The 13,661-nt window shown below is 43.4% G+C and overlaps 2 protein-coding genes across 2 annotated transcripts; one reads left to right on the top strand and one right to left on the bottom strand.

Annotated features, from left to right (window-relative positions):
• Nucleotides 1-299: 299 nt before the first annotated feature.
• LOC120044600 (galactosylceramide sulfotransferase-like) lies at nt 300-3,038 on the top strand. Its single transcript, XM_038989271.1, has 2 exons — nt 300-1,297; nt 2,096-3,038. Exon 2 carries the CDS (start codon nt 2,402-2,404, stop codon nt 2,918-2,920), a length of 519 nt encoding a protein of 172 aa, XP_038845199.1. The 5' UTR covers nt 300-1,297; nt 2,096-2,401; the 3' UTR covers nt 2,921-3,038.
• Nucleotides 3,039-3,090: 52 nt separating this feature from the next.
• On the bottom strand, nt 3,091-12,141 carry LOC120038739 (cysteine protease ATG4D-like). The gene is made up of 11 exons (XM_038984399.1): nt 12,034-12,141; nt 7,177-7,424; nt 7,005-7,088; nt 6,701-6,874; nt 6,266-6,542; nt 6,091-6,158; nt 5,849-5,997; nt 5,663-5,741; nt 5,500-5,576; nt 5,108-5,227; nt 3,091-4,593 (listed from the first exon to the last, which is right to left on the bottom strand). Exons 2-11 carry the CDS (start codon nt 7,361-7,363, stop codon nt 4,408-4,410), a joined length of 1,401 nt encoding a protein of 466 aa, XP_038840327.1. The 5' UTR covers nt 7,364-7,424; nt 12,034-12,141; the 3' UTR covers nt 3,091-4,407.
• Nucleotides 12,142-13,661: the final 1,520 nt, after the last annotated feature.

The following is a 13,661-nucleotide window of genomic DNA, read 5'->3' as shown; positions in this document are numbered from 1 at the left end:
AAGGCCTCCTGCGGGGACGGGCCCTGGGATTAAAAATACAAAATAAATACAATATAAATATAGGACAAAACACACATCACAACAAGAGAGACAACACAACACTACATAAAGGGAGACCTAAGACAGCAACACATGACAACACAGCATGGTAGCAGCACAAAACATGGTACAAACATTATTGGGCACAGACAACAGCACAAAGGGAAAGAAGGTAGAGACTACAATACATCACACAAAGCAGCCACAACTGTCAGTAAGTGTCCATGATTGTCAGTAAGTGTCCATGATTGAGTCTTTGAATGAAGAGCTTGAGATAAAACTGTCCAGTTTAAGTGTTTGTTGTAGCTTGTTCCAGTCAAAATTTTGGCCAACGTTCAGATAGAAATGTATGATGTAGAACAAACATAGCTACCTCTTTATTGTATAGAATCAGGTCTGCTCTAGTCATGGCATTTCTATCTGCAACGTTTTTGTAATGAACATGGCCTGCTCACAGGAGGGTAAGGGTTACCCGTTTATCACCGGTTTTATTATGAACCAATAGTATCTTGACATGTAGCATTTTAAACAATTGAATGATAATGCACATTAAGGGTTGATGAGGAAAGCAACGCCCCCTCCAACATCAGACCCGTCCCTTTCAATGAATAGCACTGTCAATGTGTTTGCCACAGTCATGTCACACACATTCATATCAGACAATAGTGAAATACCATAAAAACAAGGGTGTCATTAACTTGTTTGTAGATGTGTAGGCTATTCTTATAATACATTTTCATTGTTGCACACCTTGATTTAGGCCTAGGTGGTTTTACTATTCTTTGTGTTGGGGAATTTTCTGTTTTTATTTATTTTAATTGTATCTAATTTATTGTATTTATTTTCCTTAATGTCCTTGTCTCTTGTCCAATTGAGCTTTTAGTATTTGGCATCCTTAATATACAAAAACAGATTTTGCTGCTCTTAACCAAAAACTCAATCATGGCTTCTTGGTTGGAGAGTTGCTGGCTGGCTGCGTGACGTCTCGCTGAGCCAGCTTAGAGGGTGAGGTCAGGTCTCTCTCAGTTTCTTTAAGCTCCGGAACCCAGTCTCACCTTCAAAGTCCCAGAGCCTATTTACCATGCTAGGAGGGAAGAAGGTTCCAGAAGAAAGTGTTTCGGGTGGGCCACGGAAAGGAGATGACCCTCCGCTGGTTGTCCACCCAACTTTGGAGACACCGTGTGATGGGTCTCCTGATGGCTTTGTGTGTCACCTTTTTACTCATGCTCCTGGCTACTCAGTCATTGCAGCATCCAAGGTAAGGGACAGTCTGTCTCTCTCTTTCTCCCCACACCATTATGCACTCTCTGTAGCTGTAGGTGGTGGTAAAACTAATAGATTTAGCTCAGTTGTTATTGTGAAAATGTACCAGAGAAACACTACATATATTTGTGTAAATGCATTACAGATTAAAACACCTTTTAAATACAGAATTGATTAATGAGGAGTTCTTTGTCATGGCATACAGCTAAGCTGCATAAGTTCTGTTGAGACTTTGTTTACCTAGATGTCTGTTGAAATCCTCTTTCTTATTTCGAAAGCCACTATGGTGGGCACAAGGGCCATAAGGTGGATGAGAGGGGAGCACTTTCTAACAATGCTCCTCCAAACACCCCCGTCCCATCCCACACTGCCCCTAACAGGAGATAGTAGTCGTGCCCATACCTGTCTGGGTAGCTGAACTGGTATGCGTGATAGGGGAAGGCGAAAGTGAGGTTCTCCTTCTCCCCAAGGCGGAACATCAGATTCTGGACAGTGCTGCTTCCAGTCTTGTGTGTTTTGAGGAAAGCTACAGGTGGAGGGCTCCTCCTTGTCCTCATAAAGGTGTACCCATTGGGGTCTCTTTGATGCTGCAGATTGGGTGTTTGAACCTCCTTCCTCCTGTAAGATACGGTTACCTCTATTCATCTGATGAGTAGATATGTTCTATTGCAATGTTCAGATTATCAAATTTACTGTCAGGTCTCTGGTACATTTGGAGCCCCTCCATTTGGTGGATATTAACTGCAGATAACTTTCACTGCTTTAACATGTTTAACCTTCCTTATGGCTCCAGGTTCCGAGCAGACTTTGTAGATGAGCTGCCACCGGCTTCCTCTCAGTTCGACATGCTCTGCAGCCACATGCGGCTGGACCTGGGACAGCTGAAACAGGTGATGCCCAAGAACACTATCTACATTACCCTGCTGCGTGATCCTCTACAGACCTTTGAGTCCGTTTTCAGCTACTACACTTCCACTGTACCTGCCTTCACTCTAGCCAAAAAGGCAGCTGACAGGAAGTCAGCCCTCTCAGTCTTCCTGGAGGCCCCAGAGTCCTACTGGGACCCTACAGAACTAGGAATGGCCTAGCCAGGAACCCTATGAGCTTTGACTTGGGCCTCAGCAGCCAAGAGTGTTACGCATCCTGGCCCATGGAACTGACTCAGCTGGAGGAGGCCTTCCAGCTGGTGATGATCGCTGAGCACTTTGATGAGTCTCTGGTTCTCCTGGGGGCTCTGCTGCAGCTGGAGCCTGAGGAGCTGGCCTATGTGCACCTGAACGTCTGTGCCCCCTCGGACATCACCCCGATAGAGGACACCAAGGCCAGGCTCTGGGCCTGGAACAGTCTGGATGTGCTGCTCTACAACTTATTTCTGCAGGTGTTCTGGGAGAAAGCTGAGCAGTATGGCCTGGGGAGACTGAAAAGGGAGGTGACCCTACTGAGGGCCTCCACACAGAGGCTCAGACAGAAGTGTGTGGCCAGAGGAGGAGTGCCCCCTGGTGAGCTGGAGGACCTGGTCAGGCCCTGGCAGACCGACAGTCACCATCCTGGGATACGAGGTACGAGGGAACCTGACTCTGCAGGAAGAGGGGCTCTGTGTGCGACTAGTGCTGCCTGAGCTACAGTACCATTCTCACCTGTATTTCCAGCAGTATGGCCATGACATGAGGTCCATACCTACAGACTAATGTGCAGCACTTTCCCTTTTAGATTCTACACCGCTCAGAATTTCTGCTTTTGATGTATTTTTCCAATAAACCAGAAATACTAACATTGTTAGGTCTCTTTCCAAATTTATTTTTATTTTTTAAATGTGGATCTTGTTAAAATACTATAACAACCTTAATTCAACTCCTAGAGACCTAATCAAGAGATGTTAGCCTCTTGGGGAAGCTAAAAGAGGCATAGTTCAGCCATAATCCAAGAGGAAGTGGCGTATCTCTTTACTAGAAGCTTGAGGACATTATTTTAGCTATAATCGTTACATTTTTCAGTAACATTTTCAGATTTTTTGGGGTGGGGAGAACTGAAGAGGGGTATCAAACAAATGTATTTATAGACCTTTTTACATCAGCAGGTCAAAGTGCTATACAGAAACCCTGCCTAAAACCCCAAATAACAAGCAATGCAGGGTATCCGTTAAACATGTAATTCAAATTTGTATGGCCTAAACTAAATCAGTCTGAAGTTGAGTGATTTTTTTTACTGAGCTTTTATTGAGTGCATTGTGCCACTCATTTTCCATTAATTCTGAAAACAGGGCAAATGCAACCCCATATTGCTCAGAATGTGCCTCTTAATTGAAATTATTTTAAACTCTCCCCTCTCAACCACATAAAACCAACACATCTCTAAGAAGATAAATGTATTCCTTCAACGGTTCCATGTGCACGTCACAAGGTCTAAGGAATCCAATTTCCTAATCCATTCACAGAGCAGACATCCTGTCACATAACGTCAAACAGCAGCTCAGAGCCCAGATTGTCTTGAGTCTAATGCTGGACAAAGTAGTTCAACAAAAGGTTGTAGTGGAGAGGACTATGGGATGAGCAGCCTATCTACACAATGATGAAATAGGGTCAGTTAGTGTCTTTCAGCCAGGCAGAGAGTCACCCATGACTTCATGTAGAATAGTAAACAACGAAGTTGAAGGCAGGTTATTTAACGTAAGAACCTCAAAACCATACTAATATCAAAACCTTAAAATTAAAAACAATTAAACAAAAACCTTCATTTAAAAATATTGTTACATTCATAAAAACACATCCCCTTAAAACAAATAATTAGCCCAAACTAATAAATACACAAGAATAGTGTCATTGGCCTGTTCTATTCAGCAACACCTCACCCAGCCTGGGTATTGCCTGTGGAGGTTGGGGATAAAGGCTAATGCTGGAGCATGTCCCCCGTCAGTAGCTGCCACTGATAAAGCTCAGTTCAGTAACCGTGTGTATGAGTTGGTATGTGAATTATGTTCCCTGCTGGCCACATTAAGTCAGTCTGTTCACAGCACCCTTAGCAGAGTTGCCAACAACCGGATGTTCCGGTTTTCAGGGATACAGCTAATTCAACCGAGCTTAGAACTTTTATACCTGCTACGTTAGTTCACAATAACACAAACTCATCCATGCTGTTGCTGTTATTGGTCCTTCTCAGCCTCGCCTTGTCCTTGGTCAAGATGTGGGTGACAGAGTTTGGGGGTGCATCGCTCTCATCCTCCTGCCCCCCATCCTGCCCCTGACCCTCTGCAATGGTGAAGATGGGGTACTTTTCTGTTGATGATGAGAGAGCCTGGGGAAGAGAAAGATCAATTAGAGAACCATCTCTAGGAGAGCTCTTATTTTTCCCCTCATCTCAATTTAACCATTAACCAATGACTGTATTACTGACATACTGTAAAAGCAATAATGTACTTGGCTCCTTGCAACTAAAACATGTTCTGCACCAGTTATACAGCATACTCTTCATATATGCATATTTGATCTCAAGAGTCAACAGCATCTTGTCCAAGGTTCAAATCCATAGCCAGCCTATGCCCCTGACATGGACACCACAAATAAAATCAAGTTGGTCACATGCACAGGATACCAGGTGTAAACGGTACAGTGAAATGCTTACTTGCAAGCTTTCCTCAACAGTGCAATACCCATTTATAAAAAGAAAACAAAATAAGTAATACAACGTAGTAACAAAATAACCATTTTAATATTTGGGATTTTTATGTTTGGAAATATATACACAAAAATAATATATAGTATAGCTTAGATAAATAGTAGCAGCAATAGTGCCTGTGTGCCCCACATACCGTGCTAACAGCTGAGCACAGTAACTCAAATTCCTTCTGGCTCTTGGCATAGAAGCCTATAGTGCAGCTGGGATCCATGCGACTGAAGGAGATCTTCCTGGGACACTTACAGTGAAATGACTGCATGGGGAGTGGAGAGGAGAAGAAGGCCCCATTAAGGCGAGAGATGGTGGCGTCAGGGTAGCCCAGTTTCTAGACCGAGATTTTATCTTGATTGTATCACGAAAGCGTGGCCAACAGGCACAGACAGGTCGGTAAATAAGTGTGTTATACTGCTAGACCAAGATACAATCTTGGTCTAGGACCTGTGCTAGTGTCATGGATATAGAATAATGTATAGGGTTTGCAAACAACACAGACAGCCAAAACAGGAAGAGAGCGCCTTCCATTACCTCTAAGGGGAAGTTATCCTGTGTGATATCTACTGTGGACTGGCTGTAGTGGGGGTCCAAGTACAGCAGCTGTTCGTCTAGCACAGGAGACATGAGCATGGTCAGAGTGAGGGTACAAGGACTGTAAAATTACAGAATGACAACAGAAAGACCATACACCTACCTTGGTACCCAACAAAGAACAGAGAATGCTTGGGTTTGCCACCAATGATTCCAATGCAGCATTCTAACCTCAGGAGATTCTATGGAAAGAAAAACACAAGAATGGTTTACCAATCTCTCACTGTGTTTTGTGGTTGTCAGTGTCTGTGTGCATGTCTCTAGCATGTTACTCTGACTTGACACATACTTTGACACATTTGATGTAGGTGGGGTTGAGGACTTCTCCTCCCAGGCGCACAGGGACCAGGATGATGACAGACTTCCAGGCTGGACTGGGTCCTGTGGAGCCCTCAGATAGAGGTCTCTCACACAGCCTCACCACGTCATCTATGTACACTACACAGGGACCACATAATGATACCACCTATTACTATAGTCTGATGGGCACCCTGCCAAATAGTGAGAATGAGATAACAAGGGAACACTCACCAGTGCAGTCCTGTGCTACATACACTGTCAGATTGGACACCTCTGCTGATGCTGCGTCAACAGCCTTACTAAAACAAACAGACACCCCACATCACTAAGGGAAGATGTATTGTATGGAATGCAGATGGCTGGGGGGGGGGGGGGGGGGGGGCAGGTTTAGCTTCTAAGTTCTCACCGAAGTATGTGTGCTACGATGGAGGGGCCGTACCAGTCCCCTGCCTTCTTCCCTGAGCTTGTGCCCTGTTCCACCAGCTGGTGCAGCCCGAACGGGGCGATGGGATGGTCCCCAAACCAGGACACCACCCGTCTGTGAGTGACCTCAGTCCGACTCTCCAGGAAGGACACTATGCTCTTCCTCCTTCCCTTCTTAGTCACCTCTGGACCCAAGGAGCGAGACTCCTGTACCTCTATGTCATCTTTGGACACCTGGTTGGCAGAGAGCCAGGTCCAGCCTGGCAACAATAGAGAGACAAGGGACAAGGCTAAGTAGTGATAAACTGTAGTAGTGTGTTACTCAGGAGATACTTTGAGATGCTACTGGAAACATGTACCTGTATGTATGTATATGTATGTGTGTCTCCCATGTGCACAAGTGTGTTTTTTCTTTTACCTGGCGGCAGCAGGTGTTGCAGCAGCCCCTGTGCCAGCAGCATCTGTCCACTGCGCAGCATGCAGCCCCACCCACTGTCTGTGGTCAGAGAGGAACCATCCAGCTGTGGGAAGCCCCGCCTGTACGTCAGCCACAGCAGAGTGGCAAAGGCCCGGCGAAAGCACTCCCTCTCCACTGACAAAACAAAGGACAGACACTGGCCTTGAATATAGAATTTTCTCAAATCCAGTTACATGCCAGTTTACCATTAGGTGTGGGTCTTTTTAAAAGGGTGGAGTTACCCAACCAACAGAACATCTCTCACCTCCATGACTGAGCAGATAAGACTGTCCAAGCATGGTCAGAGGAGAGGTCTTGCTGAAGCGGGCCTTTGACTTGAACGACCAGCCTGGATGGGCAAAGGAAAACAAACTATAAAATGACAAACAATAAGTGACTAATCACTGTTAGGTCAAAACGGTTTTAGGCACACATACCATATTTGACATTGTTCCATGCTGACACCAACTTGGACTTGAGTCTGCCTCTCTCCTCAGGTTCCTCTGGGTCATCCCGGCTTCCATCAGAGCCCTGAGTTCCCAGAGACATGGTGGAAAGGTGGAACCAATCATCTGGAGGGTCACCCTCAGGGCTCTGGCCCTCACAGGGAGAACTGGGGTTCATGACTACTGGGCTTGTCCAACTGTCTGGAGTCTGGAGGTTGTTTCCTTATCGCCATATCAACCTGAGAGTGGACACACCATTGAGTATTCAGCTATGAAGAAACCTTGATTACCATCAGGGGCAAAGCTCAGATTTAAGCTGAGAGATATTGACTGCACAGATCATTGTAGTAGCTTATACTAAGTCTTCTCTCCAGGAAGTAGCTACAAACGTATGTTAAACTGCATCACGTTAATAATTCCCCTCAGTGAGTTAGACTGAGGGCACGTGACTAGCTTGTGATGACAGTAGGAATTTCAGACATGGGTTTCTTTCAAATAGATAGACTATAATGTTGTTGCTAGAAGATACCAACCCTACCGTTAGGCTTGTTTACACTGAGCTCCACTGGGGTCGAAACACAATCATGGTTAAATTAAGACAATGGGGAGCCAGTGCGAGATATAGGTCGGAATATAAATCTCAATGTAGGGATGGGATATGTATTATTACTAACATACGCTAGCTAGCAGTAACCACCGCAGCCATTTTCGAATGGCAGTGTCAGCCAATCAGCTCCTTTGTTGTTCAACACGACTTGCCATTCCATAATGGCTGCTGTGGTTACTGCTAGCTAGCATGAGGATGAAAAAGGAAGTTTTCTGGGAAAACTAGCAGTATTTCAATCTTCTCGATGCATCAATGTGGATAAAGCTAAAACGTTGAGTACAGTGACATCACCCATCCCTGCATTGAGGTATGTTTTCTGTGCCATTTCTCCAGCTAGCTCCACAGTGTTTTAATGTAATCATGATTGTGTTCCGACCCCAGTGCAGCTCAGTTTAAACAATCGTAACGGTAGGGTCAGTATCTTCTGGAAAAAAATTGTGGAACAACACTTTCTTTTCAGCAGACACTGAAAATGCAGTTACACACACAGTAGAGCTCCATCTGCCTTCACATGTACAGTGGGGCAAAAAAGTATTTAGTCAGCCACCAATTGTGCAAGTTCTCCCACTTAAAAAGATGAGAGAGGCCTGTAATTTTCATCATAGGTATCATCATCACTTCAACTATGACAGACAAAATTAGGGAAAAAAATCCAGAAAATCACATTGTAGGATTTTTAATGAATTTATTTGCAAATTATGGTGGAAAATAAGTATTTGGTCACCTACAAACAAGCAAGATTTCTGGCTCTCACAGACCTGTAACTTCTTCTTTAAGAGGCTCCTCTGTCCTCCACTCGTTACCTGTATTAATGGCACCTGTTTGAACTTGTTATCAGTATAAAAGACACCTGTCCACAACCTCAAACAGTCACACTCCAAACTCCACTATGGCCAAGACCAAAGAGCTGTCAAAGGACACCAGAAACAAAATTGTAGACCTGCACCAGGCTGGGAAGACTTAATCTGCAATAGGTAAGCAGCTTGGTTTGAAGAAATCAACTGTGGGAGCAATTATTAGGAAATGGAAGACATACAAGACCACTGATAATCTCCCTCGATCTGGGGCTCCACGCAAGATCTCACCCCGTGGGGTCAAAATGATCACAAGAACGGTGAGCAAAAATCCCAGAACCACACGGGGGGACCTAGTGAATGACCTGCAGAGAGCTGGGACCAAAGTAACAAAGCCTACCATTAGTAACACACTATGCCGCCAGGGACTCAAATCCTGCAGTACCAGACGTGTCCCCCTGCTTAAGCCAGTACATGTCCAGGCCCGTCTGAAGTTTGCTAGAGAGCATTTGGATGATCCAGAAGAAGATTGGGAGAATGTCATATGGTCAGATGAAACCAAAATAGAACTTTTTGGTAAAAACTCAACTCGTCGTGTTTGGAGGACAAAGAATGCTGAGTTGCATCCAAAGAACACCATACCTACAGTGAAGCATGGGGGTGGAAACATCATGCTTTGGGGCTGTTTTTCTGCAAAGGGACCAGGACGACTGATCCGTGTAAAGGAAAGAATGAATGGGGCCATGTATCGTGAGATTCTGAGTGAAAACCTCCTTCCATCAGCAAGGGCATTGAAGATGAAACGTTGCTGGGTCTTTCAGCATGACAATGATCCCAAACACACCGCCCGGGCAACGAAGGAGTGGCTTCGTAAGAAGCATTTCAAGGTCCTGGAGTGGCCTAGCCAGTCTCCAGATCTCAACCCCATAGAAAATCTTTGGAGGGAGTTGAAAGTCCGTGTTGCCCAGCAACAGCCCCAAAACATCACTGCTCTAGAGGAGATCTGCATGGAGGAATGGGCCAAAATACCAGCAGTGTGTGAAAACCTTGTGAAGACTTACAGAAAACGTTTGACCTCTGTCATTGCCAACAAAGGGTATATAACAAAGTATTGAGATAAACTTTTGTTATTGACCAAATACTTATTTTCCACCATAATTTGCAAAGAAATTCATTAAAAATCCTACAATGTGATTTTCTGGATTTTTTCCCCCTCATTTTGTCTGTCATAGTTGAAGTGTACCTATGATGAAAATTACAGGCCTCATCTTTTTAAGTGGGAGAACTTGCACAATTGGTGGCTGACTAAATACTTTTTTGCCCCACTGTAGCTAGTATCCAACTGTTTAATATACATTGAAAGATTTTATAGCTGGCTAGTCTACAGCGCATTCGGAAAGTATTCAGACCCCTTGACTTTCAACATTGTTACGTTGCAGCCTTATTCTAAACTGGATTCAATATCCCCCCCCCCCCCCTCCCCTCATCATTCTAAACACAATACCCCATAACGACAAACCAAAAACAGGTTTAGACATTTTTGCAAATATATATAAAATATATATAAAAACACGAAATATCCCATTTACATAGGTATTCAGACCCGTGACTTAGTACTTTGTTGAAGCACCTTTGGCAGCAATTAAAGCCTCAAGATTTCTTGGGTGTGACACTACAAGCTTGGCAACCCTGTATTTGGGGAGTTTCTCCCATTCTTCTCTGCGGATCCTCTCAAGCTCTGTCAGCTTGGATGGGGAGCGTTGCTGCACAGCTATTTACAGGTCTCTCCAGAGATTTTCAATCGGGTTCACATCCGGCCTCTGGCTGGGCCATTCAAGGACATTCAGAGACTTGTCTTGAAGCCACTCCTGCATTGTCTTGGCTGTGTGCTTAGGGTCATTGTCCTGTTGGAAGGTGAACCTTCACCCCAGTCTGAGGGCCTGAGTGCTCTGGAGCAGGTTTCATCAAGGATCTCTCTGTACTTTGCTCCGTTCATCTTTCTTTGATCCTGACTATTCTCCCAGTCCTTGCCGCTGAAAAACACCCCCACAGCAAGATACTGCCACCACCATGCTTCACCGTAGGGATGGTTCCAGGTTTCCTCCAGACGTGACGCTTGGAATTCAGGCCAAAGAGTTCAATCTTGGTTTCATCAGACCAGAGAATCTTGTTTCTTATGGTAAGAGTCCTTTAGATGCCTTTTAGCAAACTCCAACCGGGCTATCATGTGCCTTTTACTGAGGAGTGGGTCCGGTCTGGCCACTCTACCATAAAGGCCTGATTGGTGGAGTGCTGCAGAGATGGTTGTCCATCTGGAAGGTTGTCCATCTGGAAGGTTCTCCCATCGCCACAGAAGAACTCTGGAGTTCTGTCAGTGACCATCGGGTTCTTGGTCACCACCCTGACCAAGGCCCTTCTCCCCGATTGCTCAGTTTGGCCGGGCGGCCAGCTCTAGGAAGAGTCTTGGTGGGGCCACTGTGTTCTTGGGGACCATCAATGCTGCAGAAATGTTTTGGTAGCCTTCCCCAGATCTGTGCCTCGACACAATCCTGTCTCGGAGCTCTACGGACAATTCCTTCAACCTCATGGCTTGGCTTTTGCTCTGACATGCACTGTCAACTGTGGGAACTTATATAGACAAGTGTGTGCCTTTCCAAATCATGTCCAATCAATTGATATTTACCACAGGTGGACTCCAATCCAGTTGTAGAAACATCTCAAGGATAATCAATGGAAGCAGGATGCACCTGAGCTCAATTTAGAGTCTCATAGTAAAGGGTCTGAATACTTATGTAAATAAGGTATGTTTTTTATTTTTAATACATTTGCAAACATTTCGAAAAACCTGTTTTCACTTTGTCATTATTGGGTATTGTGTGTACATTGATGAGGAAGATAATTTATTTAATCAATTTTAGAATAAGGCTGTAACGTAACATGTGGAAAAAGTCAAGGGGTCTAAATACTTCCGAATGCACTGTATATCAGTAACGTTAGCGAGCTGTGTGATAAATCAGCACCTGAATTGTTTAACGTAACTAATAATATTCGTGTTGACAACCAGCTAACATTACAGTGACACGCCTAGTGCTGAGGTAACTACATGTCTCAACATTACAGATGAATAGTCAACATTTTTTCCAACACAATGGCAAGCACGTTGGTATTCATTTGTCACTGGCGAGCTTCTTGCTGGCTGAATGTGTTCTATCGTTTCATTGTAAAAAAAAATATAGCTAACAAAAATATTGTATATTGCTTTCAAATCTTAAGCGAACTCAATGCAGGCTGACTGACTTGCTAGTGAGTGAGCTAATAACTAATTGACAGCGGGTTAACTAGCTAGCCAACGACATCCATGTCTTTATTATATTCCGTAAACAAGCTAACATTAGCTGTTCTTCTCTCCTGAGCTCTTTATAGTTGGTCGATCATTTGTCCTCTTACCTTTATTTACATATCTGTCATCTTGTATGTTTCACTTACAAACTACTGTCAACAAAATAATCGTCGGAATTGGAGATGCCTTTCAAGAACAAGTTATCCCATGATTAGCTAGCGGCCTGACTTCCTGTTTGTCTACTTGGCAATCGGTATCGTGATTGGTCAATTACCCCCATTGACTTACTCCCTACACAGCGGCGTGTTCAGCATGACGCAACGTTTTGGAACGTTCATATATATATATATATATATATATATATATATGCTACGTAAAACAAACATGCCTCTCTGACGTATAGAATAAGGATTTATGTATTGCCCTATTCATGAAATGTCTATCTGCAAGGTTGGGCAAAGTTTTGCTGAATGTGGCCCTGCTGTAGATCCATCTGAAATCCATTTAGAAGTTGTCTGTCAAAGTTCTGTCTCACAACAAGAACACAAACAGGCACATAATAATTTAAGGATTCTCTTTAAGGATTTTATTACTCTTTAGGCTTTTTTTTGCATTGGTTTCATAACAGCGCCTAGGGAATAAAATAACATGGACAACAATGAACTGAGAGAAGTGTCATAAAAAAGTCAAAACTCACAAATAAGTCAACATGGACAGAGGCCATGGTGTATTGCAACTCTCTTATGGAATGACAGAAGTATAACTGCACAAAATAGGACAACCACATAGATTAGGTAAATTCTCTCATTTGTAGACTTACAATTTAGAGATATAAATAACAATTCAAAGAACAATGCACAAGTAAACCGTTTGAGAGCAATTGACAAATAATCAAATACAATAAATAGTGTAATAAATAGATAAATAAATTTGACACAAAATAAAGTGCAATTTCCACACAAACCCCCGCATACACAAACACAAGCTTTTAACTAGCATTCATCTAAATATGAGCTGTTTGTCGTCTCCTAGGAGCACTGTATCAGTATCATACATCTCTCTTTATCGGTCATAATACACACAACAAACGTTTTTTCAAATTGTATTGAGACAAACACGTTTCTAGTAGCTATATGAATGGAACAATGGTTATAATAGAAAATAATGAAGATATGAGGGTAATATCTCGGATAAAATCTAATCTTGTGTCATTCAATTGTGAACTGATTATGTGTAAATTACATTTTGACCTCAAATACTATGTTCAGGACAGTTGTGTGATGACCACAAGATGGCAGTCTGATACAGGTATGGGCATGAACATATTAAGTTATGTCACTGATGAGAGTGCTGCCTAGGTCTACGGCGGGCTCTCAGATCTCACTAGGAATTCTACATAGAACTTGCATAGCATTACACATCACTGTAAACAACATGTTATCCCTCAATTAAAACTGGCACTTTTATTCACACATTACATTATACAATGCTAATTTTGCATACATTGAAAAGGGAGAGAGTTCTAGCCTACGTTGCCAGAGTACGAGTAAGTCTCAAAGAAGACTCCCATTCTATAGTATCTATTTCATCACCTGACCACACTTAATTCACACACAGAGACATATGGGTTCCACTTCTTTAGTTCAATTCATTAGCACTGTATTCATGTCAGAACCTAAATAATTGCACAATTCACAATGCCCACTGGGCACAGACGTCAATTCAATGTCTACTC

Source organism: Salvelinus namaycush, chromosome 3 (assembly GCF_016432855.1).
Source record: "Salvelinus namaycush isolate Seneca chromosome 3, SaNama_1.0, whole genome shotgun sequence".
Lineage (NCBI taxonomy): Eukaryota > Metazoa > Chordata > Actinopteri > Salmoniformes > Salmonidae > Salvelinus > Salvelinus namaycush.
Note: the sequence above shows the minus strand (reverse complement) of the source record. Positions and strands in the feature narration are given on the sequence as shown.

Bases quoted from the DNA above. Each gene is read 5' to 3' on its own strand.
- LOC120044600 (XM_038989271.1), top strand. From the start codon at position 2,402: ATGAGCTTTGACTTGGGCCTCAGCAGCCAAGAGTGTTACGCATCCTGG.
- LOC120038739 (XM_038984399.1), bottom strand. From the start codon at position 7,363: ATGAACCCCAGTTCTCCCTGTGAGGGCCAGAGCCCTGAGGGTGACCCT. The intron at 6,875-7,004 runs GTGAGAGATGTT...TTGTTTTGTCAG, and splicing joins TTATCTGCTCAGTCATGGAG to TGGAGAGGGAGTGCTTTCGC. The intron at 5,998-6,090 runs GTGAGTGTTCCC...GTCCCTGTGTAG, and splicing joins TGTAGCACAGGACTGCACTG to TGTACATAGATGACGTGGTG.